A 12,500-nucleotide genomic window follows, 5' to 3' on the forward strand; every position below is an offset into this window, starting at 1 on the left:
GTGGTCCACGTGGCTTCCTGAGTCCCTGCTCTGAACACAGGTGACATTAGTAAGTGGTGCCCCCATCTTGATCCCTGAGAGCCCAGCAGTCCTGCCTGCCTGCACTTAGCGTGATGCTTTTATTTAATCCTCACCTTGACTAAAAGAAACGTCAAGATGGACACAAGGCAAGCTGGGAACCCGGGAAGAGAAGGCCCGTGCGATGACATGGGGCCCCCGCCGCCTCTCTCGGGACCTACTGGACCCCAAGTGGACAGACCTCCGCAAGGACAGCCGCGGGGCTGAACCCGGAACCGGCGGAACTTCTAGAACCCCCGGCACCTGGGCCTGGGGTGGGGGTGGTGCTAGAATATGCGGGCACAGCTCGACTGGCTTGTGGGGCTCCGAAGCCCCGCCCGAGGAGCTAACCATTTATGTCACACTGTGACAATTATTCTGCATAAAATTATCGTTAAAACCCCTAATTTTTCAGCCTCCAACCCCGCCAGTGGCCTTTTAGCATTCTCCAGCGCGGGCGTCTGCGGCCGGTGATCACCGGCTCATTACCTCCGTGTGGCGCCGCCACCCCCGCGCTCGCAATCAAGCACTAATTAAACCGGCGCGGGCCAGGCTGGGGCCCGAGGCTGGGCGGGGGGCGCGGGCAGAGCGGGCCTGGTGGCCGCCGCGGGGCTGCGACGGACTGCGGGGACCGTGGCGAGGGCCGCGGGCTCCGGGCTTTCGGACCAGGAAGGCGGTGGGCGGGGCCCGGGTCTGAGGGCGGGGCCTACGGGGCGGGGCCTGGGGGCACTTAGCGAGGCCGCGCAGGGCAGGGCGTCCGGGGTCCGGGTCGGGGTCGGGGTCTGGGTCGGTGCGCGGGGCCCGGCTCTGGGGGCGGGGCCACGGGGCCCGTGGGCGGGCCCAACAGGGGGCGGGGCCTGGGGCCCTTATCTGGACCGTGCAGGGCAGGGCGCGTCGGGGGGGGGGGCGGGGGCGGGGGCGTCCGGGGGCGGGGGCGGGGGCGTCCGGGGGCGGGGGGGGGGTCAGGGTCAGGGGCGGGTTCGGGGCCCTGGGTCCTTACCCGAGCGAGGCGGCCGTGCGGCAGAGGTGCAGGGGCGCCAGGCCCTCGGCGCTGAGCAGGTCGGGGTCGGCGCGGTGCTGCAGCAGCAGCCGGGCGCAGGCCGTGTGGCCCCCCAGGCAGGCCTCGTGCAGGGCGCCGCGGCCGCCGGGGCTGGCGTCGGGGTCTGCGCCGCGGCCGAGCAGGTGGCGCACGCAGGCCGTGTGGCCCTGGGCCGCGGCGATGCACAGGGGCGTGGTGAGCTCGCGCTTGTACTCCAGGGTCCAGAGGCCTGGGGAGCGGGTGGGGAGAAGGAAGGTGAGAGGGGGCCGCTCGTGGGGGACGGTGTCCATTATGACTGAAATAGCGGGAAACCATCTGTTAGGAGGAGGGGCCAGGTGGGCATGTGGGGAGCTACGCGAGGATGCTCGGGCCTTAGGGACAGAGAAACGGGTGAGATCCGACTGGACCACAGACGAGGGATGGAGGGAGGTCTCGGGGGGGTGAACCCTAACAGAGAGGGGCAGAGAGACAGCAAGGGAAGGCAGTGTGAGGGGGGAAAGAGAGGGCGACAAGCACAGAGAGCGACCTGGAGAGGGCAGAGATGGAGACCTGGGGGAGAGAAGCAACAGAAAGGAGACGCTGAAACCCAGCCGAGAGATTGGGGCAGTGGCGGGCAGAGGGGTGTTACTGAGAAGCAAGAGGGTTTTGCCAAATGTGAGGGGGACTGGGGACTCAGGTAAGATGTGAGGAGTTAAAAGCTGAACAAGCAGGAACATTTAAGGTGGAATTCACACTTTGCAGGCTCTGAATTAGGGCAGCTGGAGGGCGGAAAGTGAGCTGTGGATTTTTCTGGAATCCAAGCCCTCTCTTTTTGAGTCCCTGATTTTATCCCCTTTATCATTAAGAGGAGAAGACAACAGACAAAACAAACTGACCCACATCAGCAAGGCTGCTCAAGAAAAGGACTCGGAAAGTTTAGTTGTCTTGGAAGTGGCCGGTTTTCAGAAGCACCTTTTGATGTGGTGGTCTGCATTGAGCACAATCCTGGTTTGTTTCTTTGCGCTTTTTAGGGTTTTGTGTGTGCACGCATGTGTGTGTCTGTGTGTGTGTAAGGTTGCTCTTTCTTGAAGGATGAATGGAGCAGGAGCTATACATTTCACTTCTCTGAAAACTTTGGGCTTTCAAAAGGCCCGTGGAAGGTTGTTAGCGGCCACGAGCGCTCCTGGAAATGGGGAGAGCTGTCCCTGGTGAATACACTTCAAGGGACAGGATTTCACATGGCAGGGATGCCTTCTGATAATGATGGAAGAATTGATACCGTGGCTGTAATGAGCTGTGGAGGAGACCCTTTTCATAGGCCACCTCCTTCATGGGACCCATGCTGAGCAGTTTTGAAAGACCACTCATAATTACCTACCTCAATGTAGTGCAGGGTTCTAGCCTGACCCTGGGTCCCCAAGGCCCAGCCTGGAGGTTGTGCACTGCTGGAAGAAGAGGGGCCTGTCATCCTGGTGGTGGGTGATGGTGACCGGAGGCCCCAGGGATGTGGTCCTACATGGACCCCTGTCTTCACTGGGTCTGATTTGATGGAGGCATTGATTTGGCCCTTGATGATAACAGTGACCTACATTCGCATCAGACTCTCTGTAACCCCATGGACTGTAGCCTGCCAGGCTCCTCTGTCCATGGAATTCTCCAGGCAAGAATACATTCTTGTAGGGCCCAGCTCCTCCTCCTTGATTCTACTCATTTCCCCTAGATAGGAAGTTTACATACTGAGGGGCCAGGAAGCAGGTACTCCGTTTTCTAGGGCATGCTAAGTTCCCAGCTCTACTCTACCCACCATCAGCAGCTCTGTTCACCCAGCCAAGATGCCAAAGTCTTCCCATGGACTCATAGGAAGAGGCAGTGGAGGGCCATTTAGCTCTGCCGTAGCTTAGGGCCAGCCGCCTTCTCCAGGTCCCTGCAGGCTTCTCTCCCTGTGGTGTGTGAAAAGTGTGTGGGTGAAAGTGTTAGACTCTCAGTCATGTCTGATTCTTTGGGACCCCGTGGACTGTAGCCCACCAGGCTCCTCTGTCCATGGGATTCTCCAGGCAAGAGTACTGGAGTAGGTTGCCATTTCCTTCTCCAGGGGATCTTCCCCACCCAGGGATAGAACCTGGGCCTTCTGCATTGCAGATGCTTTACCATCTGAGCTACCCCTTAGCATCATCCTCTGTGGGAATGGTTTCCTGGGACCGCAAGCTCCAGGGGGCCAGCATTCCATCGTGGGTGTGGCACCCAGAGGCTGGCCACCGTGAACCTGTGTCTTCCCTTCCCCATTGCTCCCTTCAAGAGGTGCTGAATTGGCTGCAGGAAGCATGGGGACTCCTGTTCTCAGCCTGGGCTGGATCATCTCTGCTACTGGACCAGCGTGGAGCTGGTCAGGTAGCTGAGCTGAAAGAGCACAGAGGCCAGCAGCATCCATCCTGTCTTCCCAGCTCGCGCTGAGGCCACGGGCCAGCACCAATGCTCAGGGCTGCCCTTTGCTCGGTAATAACTCAACATCCCTTCCCTGCCAGGGTGCTCTGATTTCCTGTCGTACAGTTGTGTCACAGAAAAACAGCACACTTAAGGGTGGAAAGATTAAGGTGGTAAAGAGGAAGAAAACTTTAATTCAGACCACGAGCTGACATTAATATCTATTTGAAATTACATCATTTCAGCATGTTGCGAGTGTGTCCAGAGCTGTGAGGCATGTGATTAAAAAATACATTAATCAGACATTCAGGCAGTTGGCATTCTTAATTGGATCGTCCCACAGCCCTTTGGAGGAAGATGCACGCCCTATCTGGGACAGGTGAGGGAGAGGAGACCCGGAAAGGCGCTGCGGTGCCTTTGGTTGGGAGGGATTTCGGCCCAGATGACCTGTGCTCGCTTCCCCGCAGCCCCTGCCGCCTCGCTGGCTGCTCAGAGCTGCTTAGCCCTTTGGCAGGGTCTGGGTTTATCCCCTTCTCCCTGTGTGAGGTGTAGGCAGACTGTGTCAGTGCCCTGGAAACCACACTTCCTCATTCTTGGTCTGCCAGAGCTCACGAGTCAGGAGCACAGGGCTCTGGCCCTTGGCCCGCTGATCACAGAACCTTGCATCCTCACGATTCCAACATGTGAGCCCTCTCAGTAAACATAGCATCGGGAGGCAGGGGCGGAAGGGTGCCCAGTGCAGAGCTCCAGCCGAGGAAGCTGCACTGCAGCCGGGTGGTCAGCTAGTCCGTCCATCCCAGATGGGGGCAAGGGGGCTTCTCTCTACTTGGGAGCATGTTTGCCTGCCTGGCATGAAGCAACAGTGTCCCAGCGACAAGAATGCAGGCATATACGACCTAAGGACGTCCGGTTTCTCCCCTCTCCTCCCTCTTCCCGGGCTGCCCTGGCATCCAGGAGGAGCGTCTCCTGAGGGTTCGCCCTGCCCAGTGCTGGCTCTGTGCCTGCTTCTGCCTTGGAGCCCTGGAGTTCACAGATTCAGAGAGGAAATGCGCAGCGCTGCCCGCTGGGGGCCGCTCCAGGCGCCCGCTCCAGGCGTACTCAAAGGAGGGATGTGCTTTATCTCCCAACCCCCTGGCTGCCAGATCCAGGCTCTGGCAGATCAACACCCAAACCAGATCTCTTTTTAAAGACAAGAGGCCACTTCTAGCATTGCACGGGCACTCCTCACCCACTGTTTGGCTTTTCCAGTGTGATCGCTCCTATCTGATCACCTAAAAGCTACGTCTGAAAAATCGTGCACGCAGAGTTTTGCTTGTCAATGTCTTTGGCTCGAGCTTGTTAAATGCAGCACCGCCGTGAGCAGTCTACCCGCTGCAGCTATATGTTCAGACATGTGTTAGTAGCTCCTTAACAATGACGGGACTTTAAAGAGCAAAGGTACCTGACAGTCCAAACGTGGCTGGGGATTTCACCTGCCACACCATCTCATCCTTCTTGATCTCAAACACCACGTTGGCATCCTGGAAGAACTTGTCCATGAGGGGCTTCAGATGCTCCAGGTCTCCTGTGACCAAGGCAGTGTGGTACTCGAGGACCGGCGACCCATCTCTCGCTTGAGGCTCCTTTTCCATCTTCTGAAAGATCTGAAGTCTCCCTCTCACTGGCTCTGGCTGTCTGTCCATCGCAATGCTGATGATCTCAGAAAAGCTCTCCAGGAAGGGGAAAGATGGTCTTTTGGAGTGTGAGCTATTTCTATTGTCATTACTCAATTGTCAGCCAGCCGGGGCTGGGTGGTGGTGTATTTATAACTCCTGTGGGCTCTGATGTGATAACCGTCACTCGGTATGACCAGCATCATGTGACCACCGAGACGCCAAAGAGCTTGGCCACCCCCTTGCGATTGTATACGTGTGAACTCCAGAGCCAGGCCCATCTGTGTGTCTCCCAAACAGCTCGGCACACCACGCGGGCAGACGGCCTGAAACAGGCAGGCTTCTTTTTCCTGCTGTGTAGGATGGCTTCTTTCATTTCCTCCTCTTCCTTAGCTGCTGTGGCCAGTGGTGAGCGGATGTGTGTTCTGAGGGCTGTGTCGGCCCCGAGGCTGTGTCAGGGAGATCCAGACGGACACTGCAAATGGCCAGGCTCTGCACAAGTGTCCTGGGCTGAGGCCCCATAGTAGGACAGACCAGGGATTCCCAAAGGCATCGTCATCTGGGGCCTGTGGGTTTCTTCCTGCTGTTGAGAACTGATCCCAAAATGTGCATCCCTTGCTGAAGATGAGAGAGGCCACAATTTTTTTTTAATGAATGGTAACAGCTCTTTGTTAGTAACTTACTAGTTACTGGCTACTAGTTCAGGGCTTATTTTATTGTCTAAACATTAATAAGGTTTAAAAATGGAGTTACCGTATGACCCAGCAATTCCACTCCTGGGCATTTATTCAGAAAAGATGAAAACTCTTAATTAAAAAAGATACATACACTGCAGTGTTCATAGCAGCCCTATTTACATACAATAGCCGAGACGTGGAGCAACCTAAATGTTCATTAACAGATGAATGGGTAAAGAAGATGTGTGTGTACACACACACACACACACACACACACACACACGCGCGCGCACGCGTATAATAAGAATATTAGCCATAAAAAGAATGAATGCCATTTGCTGCAACATGGATGGAACTAGACATTATTATACTAAGTGAAGTGGGTCAGACAGAGAAAGTGAAACATGATATCACTTATATGTGGAATCCAAAAAAATGATACAAATTGACTTATTTATAAGAAAAGAAGTAGACTCACAGAAATAAAAAAACAAGCTTATGGTTACCAAAGGTGAAAGTAGGGACAGGGATAAATTAGGAATAAACTAGGAATTTGGGATGAATGGCTCAGCGGTAAAGAATACATCTGCAGTGCAGGAGTCACAGAAGACATGGGTTTGATCCCTGGGTCGGGAAGATCCCCTGGAGCAGGGCATGGCAACCCAGGCCAGTATTCTTGCCTGGAGAATCCCATGGACAGAGAAGCCTGGCAGAGTCTGATATGATCAGCAACTAACACTCACTTTCGTGGTTTAATAAGGGGACTTCCCTGATGGCTCTGTGGTAAAGAATCCACCTACAATGTAGGAGACATAGGTTTGATCTCTGGGTAGGGAAGATCCACTGGAGAAAGAAATGGCAACTTACGGCAATGACTTAATAAAGATGTATTTTACCCTCATCATAGACCTGACTTCCAGGCATAAATGCATTCCACAGGCTGACCGAAAGCCTGGAGCTTCTTCCAACGGTAAAGCCCACATCTCCTCTGCAGCAGGGGACTGCAGGGTGCCGGACAGGAGAGGTGTGGCTGTCTGTCTGCTTGTCTGTGGTACCTTTGTGCAGGCGCATAGATTGAGTTGACTGTGTCTTGAAGGCTGAAGAGCTCATGCGGATGACAGACAGCGTAGGGAATGGGGGTTGCTGAGAACACTGCTGGGTACTGTGGAAAATGCAATGGTAAAGTATACAGATCATGTTTGCCAGGAACATACAGGCTTCTTTGGACACAAGAGACAAGAGTATACAGAGAATGGTACACAGCATCACTGTGAAGACCATTTCCCTTCTAGAATGTTCACTAAATAAAATTGTTGACTCTTCCCTTTTCATTTCCCAATTATGTCATTGCCCTATTCATTTCAATAGCAATATTAATTCTTCATATATTTCATTTCTTTAAACATAGCCATTTTGCCCTGTTATATTCTCAGACTGATAATTTGTAAATAGATGCATTTCTGAAAGACTTTTCAGGTACAACTATAATCCAGGATCCCGCTGGAGCCTGTGCTTTAAACTGGAGCATTGCTTTGTACCTGATGCATGTTGTCATGGGTTATTTTTAAAAGGGGTGGAAGCCTGGAGGTGAGTCCAGTGAGAACAGCCATTTTACCCTGTGTTCTGTGCTAAATTTAGCTTTCCAAGTGTTATATTTGTCAACAGTGCCCTAAATACCCAAGCTTGATTTCAGTGGGTAGGGAGTAGTAGTCCAGAAACAGACTTTGTTCTTTGTGAGAGCTTTTTAAAAATAGCTCATGGTAGACAGAATTGGTTTCACAAGTAGGACATGGAGATTATCAGGAGCATAGCAGGGTTGTTGTTGTTGAAAGAAAAAGAGCTCTATGTGTGACTATGACATCAAAAAAGTCAAAGTAAACAAACAAAAAAGCCAATGGCCCAAAGTCCACCCATTCATTCACCCATTCATTCGGTAACCATTTGTGTAATATTATGTTCTAGGATGTGTTGCTGCGTTTGGGGGATTCAGAGACTAAAAGGTATAACACATTTACCCTCAAGGAATACATAGAGAGTCCTGGCTGCACCAATTAGGCAAGAAAAAGAAATAAAAGGCATTTAAATGGAAAGAAAGAAGTCAAACTGCTACTATTGGCAGATGGCGTAAAATTATATATCGGAAACTCCAAAGATTTTTACCAAAAAAGTAGTAGTAGTAGTAAATGAATTCAGTAAAGTTGCAGGATGCAAAATTAATATACAGAAACCTGTTGTATCTCTATTCACTAATAATGAACTATCAGAAGGAGAAATGAAGAAAACAATCCCATTTACAATCATATCAGAAAGAATGAAATACCTAGGGATAAGCTTACCTAAGCAGGTAAAAGATCTGTACTCAGAAAATGCAAAGGCATTGAGGAAAGAAATTGAAGGTGACGCAAACAAATAGAAAGATTTTTGGTGCTCATGGATTGGAAGAATCAATATTGTTAAAATGTTCATACGACCCAAAGCAATATACAGACTCAATGCAATCCCTATCAAAATATCAATGGCATTTTCCACAGAACTAGAAAAAATAATCTTAAAATTTGTATAGAACCACAAAAGACTTCAAAGAATCAACGCAACCTTTTAATTTTTCTAAATTTTATTTTCTTGCCTGCACCTAGAGGGTCACAGGGTCTTCATTCCCCAACCCAGGCCTGAACCCTGGCCCCAGTGTGAGCACCAAATCCTAACCACTGGACACGTGGGGATTCCCAATCAAAGCAATCTCGAGGAGGAAGAGTGAAGCTGGGGGTGTCATCCTCTCAGACTTCAGTCACTGCAGCTTTAGCTACAAAGCTACCGCAATTCAAACAGTATGGTACCGGCACAGTAACAGACACATAGATCAATGGAAAGGATAGAGAGCCCAGAAATAAACCCACGCACATGTGGTCAGTGAATCTACAACAAGGGATGCAAGGGTATGCGATGTGGAAACGTCTCTTCAATAAATGGCTTTGGGAAAACTGAACAGTTACATGGAGAAGGATGAAACTGGACCACTCTCTTATATCATATACAAAAATAAACTCAAAAAGAATTAAACTCTTAAATATAAGATCTCAAGCCATAAAATTTCTAGAAGAAAATATAGGCAGCAACTTCTTTGACATCAGTCTAACCAATATTTCCTTGGATATGCCTCCTGTGGCAAGGGCAACAAAAGCAAAAACAAACGAATGGGACCTATTCAAATTAGAGAACTTTTGCACATCAAAACCATCAGCAAAACAGAAAGGCAACCTGCTGAATGAAAGAAGATATGATATATATGTCCAGCAAGATATCAAAAATATATACAGAATTCATACAACTCCGTATCAAAAAAAGAAATAATTCTATTAAATTATAGGCAGAGGAGTGTTTGTGTCTCATTTTCGTCATCCTCACCCTTCTCAGCTTCCTTTAAAGGCAACATATAGCCTTCAAGATGTGAGTCACCACTCATCTCCTCTGCCTGCTTTAGTTGATACGAAAACTCAGTTTCTTTCAAGAGTGAATTTACCTACAAAGTTGCTTAGCAGTTGTCAAAATCTTTGAGGAACTGAATAAAACAGAAGAAGGACCAGCAGATGAGAATTTTAGTTTTCAAATAGGAAGAGAACTTGATTCCTCAAAGCCTGAACTGGCATCAGTCTTAGGCAGGGTCCTTAAATGGCTCATGAAAAGGTTGAATCGGGAGTATTTAGAAAAGAAGTGGGGGCACTTGGAGCTCTGGGGTCACTAGGAGGAAGTCAGCGTGGACTCAGAGAATTTTATTTTGTGACATGGTTATCTCATTAAAATGCAGTGAGAGGTAGGCATAGATATGGTAGGCATAGATAAGGTTGAAAATCTTTCAGAGAAGATGGAAAAAATACGGGTCATTCTTTAGGAAAATCTTGCTAAAAAACTCGAACTGGAGAAATAACATACATGGTACATGTAAAGTGAAAGTGAAGTGAAGTCGCTCCGTCGTGTCCGACTCTTTGTGACCCTGTGGACTGTAACCTACCAGGCTCCTCCGTCCATGGGATTCTCCAGGCAAGAATACTGGAGTGGGTTGCCATTTCCTTCTCCAGGGGATCTTCCCAACCCAGGGATTGAACCCGGGTCTCCCAACTTGCAGGCAGATGCTTTAACCTCTGAGCCACTAGTTGTAAAGCATTGCTGAATTCCAGAATCACTGGAGCTTTAGAAACACTGATGCCTGGATCCAGCCTGAGAGATTCTGATGTAATTGGTTGGAGGGTACCTCTTGAGCATCAGGGAAGTAAGAAACTTTTCAGATGCCTCTAACATGCAGCCATTGCCCAAAAGGGAAGCCCAGAATCCGAACAGACTAAATCTTTCTAGGAGCTGGCCAGGTAGTTCACAGGATGTGAAGATGGCTTTGTAAAGAATGTGTTAGGGACTTACAAGTGTAATGTTTTGTCCACGAGAGACACAAAACCTGTTCTCCCTACCAAGGCGTGTAGCACTGGTAGCTAACAAGAGGGGATTTTTTCCTTCTCAATCAAATGAGATGAAAAAAAAATCCATCTTGCAATGATAATGTGATAAAGCTAGTGTTCAAACGGTAATTATGATTTTCATGTGATATCAGGATCTTTGCATCCTGCCACTGAATTGATGAACGATTGATTTTCTTTTCATCAGAAGCATCAGAGGATGAGCTCTGATGATATTCTGTGGAAAACCCAGCTGAGCCTGACCTGTGAAGCTAGTGGGTGTGTTACAGGGTTAGCCTGCTTATTTGGGGCCTCGACACTCCACGTGTTTGTGCCACGAGGCACGTGCTCTTGGAAAAGGACTACTGTGTGGATTTTTTCCCAGGCCATTAGGCCAAGGTCTGGCTTCCTTCTGGGGTCAAGTGTCCGAGTAAATGGACACACTGGGGCAAGAAGCCATTCCCCCTTGGGGACATCATGAAAGTCTGAGCACTTTCTCAAATATGCCAATGTATCATCCTGTTATCCTGGTCACTTTTCTGCTTCCTACGTGAATCGTTTCTGTAAATGTCCAGGGACTAAATCCAACATTCGTACCACCTGGCTCGGGCTTCCCAGGTGGCACAGAGGCAAAGAATTTGCCTGCCAGTGAGGGAGAGGAAGGTTCGATCCCTGGGTCAGGAAGATCCCCTGGAGGAGGACATGGCAAGCACTCCAATACAGAGGAGCCTGGTGGGCTACAATTCATGAGGTCGAAGTGAGGCAGACATAAGTGAGCGGCTGAGCACACACACACTGCCGGGCACAGCACCCCAAATCTTACTATGGATTTACTTTCACACATGTTTTGATCCTCACTCTCCTTTTTTCAGTTTCCAAAGGCTACTCGTCCTTCATCCCCCCTCCCTAAAGCTTTTTAAAATGTCAGCAATTTTCCCCTTAGGGTTACCAAGGGTTGCCACATAGAATAAATTAGGAATTTGGGATTAACATATGCACTACCATATATAAAAGAGATAAACAAGAACCTACTGTAAAGCGCAGGGAAGTCTATATACTCAATATTTTGTAATGACCTAAAAGGGAACAGAATCTGAAAAAGAATGTATATGTGGATGTATAATTGAATCTCTTTGCTGTACATGTGAAACTAACACACCATTGCAAACCAGCTATACATCAGTTAAAAAATATGTAAGGGAAAGAAGCAAGTCACAAAAAAATTAAAAACATTTCTTAAAAATAATAAGCTGGGCAGGTATGTAAGGCTCTGCTTTTTTTGTGGACCATTTTTTTTAAAGTATTTATTGAATTTGTTACAACATTGCTTCTGTTTTATGTGTTTTGGTATGAGGTATGTGGGATGTTAGTTCTCAGCCTGGGGATTGAACCCTCAGCCCCTGCATCTTAAGGTGAGGCCTTAACCCCTGAACCTCCAGAGAAGTCCTGTAAGACTCTGCTTATAAGAGCCCAGGACACATCCACATCTGCTGAAGCCAGCCACACAGACATCAGAATCCAAAACATGAACGTGGCCTAACCTTCTCTCCAAATAACAATGTTAGCACAGCACACCTCATTTAACAAAACATTAAAGCATCGTACTCCCCCAGATCAAGTGTATCTATTAATAATGACTTAAATTGTCTGTACTGATTTCACATTATTAGGAAATCTCATTCCCATCATGTGGAAGAATACAACGGGGGCGGGGGTGGGGGGTGGGGACACCTTGCTAACTTATTTCCGAAGAGCATGACCCAGCTCGGGGCAGACCCTGCCAAGCCGCACCGCCACTTCTCATCACGAATGCCGTCTCATCCAAAGGTCAAGAGCTGCTCTCATCCAGAGTCCAGGAGGGTTCTTCTGGATGCTCAGAAGCGAAGGTGCCCTTGAGCACTGCCACCCACGGTGGCTGAGGGGGAGACAGAGTAGCCTGATCCTTTGCGGGCACAACCACGGGTAAACAGCCCTGGAAGGACGTTTACAGACTCTGGGGAACCATGCAGGAGAGCAGCCCATTGAAGCTCTCCCTGATAAAGGTGGTGGTGTTTCTTTACAACTGTCATGGGGATTTAATTACATGATAAAATTGCAGATCCTGCCTCTTGAGACAAATTGCCTGTTCAGACTGATTGTTTTTTATGAATCTCACACAGGGAGCAAAATGCTTCTCTCCTGAAGTTGGCTTGCTCTGATGGTTATACCTCATCATCCTTTACATCCCTCC

The 12,500-nt window shown here is 49.4% G+C and overlaps 1 protein-coding gene across 1 annotated transcript in view; it reads right to left on the reverse strand.

Annotated features, from left to right (window-relative positions):
• Positions 1–12,500, reverse strand: part of ASB18 (ankyrin repeat and SOCS box containing 18) — a 77,465-nt gene that overhangs the window by 49,443 nt on the left and 15,522 nt on the right. Inside the window, 2 exon segments of the mRNA XM_052637437.1 lie at positions 1,058–1,325; positions 4,938–5,060. Coding sequence (XP_052493397.1) covers positions 1,058–1,325; positions 4,938–5,060 — 391 coding nt within the window.

This window comes from Budorcas taxicolor, chromosome 3 (genome assembly GCF_023091745.1).
Source record: "Budorcas taxicolor isolate Tak-1 chromosome 3, Takin1.1, whole genome shotgun sequence".
Lineage (NCBI taxonomy): Eukaryota > Metazoa > Chordata > Mammalia > Artiodactyla > Bovidae > Budorcas > Budorcas taxicolor.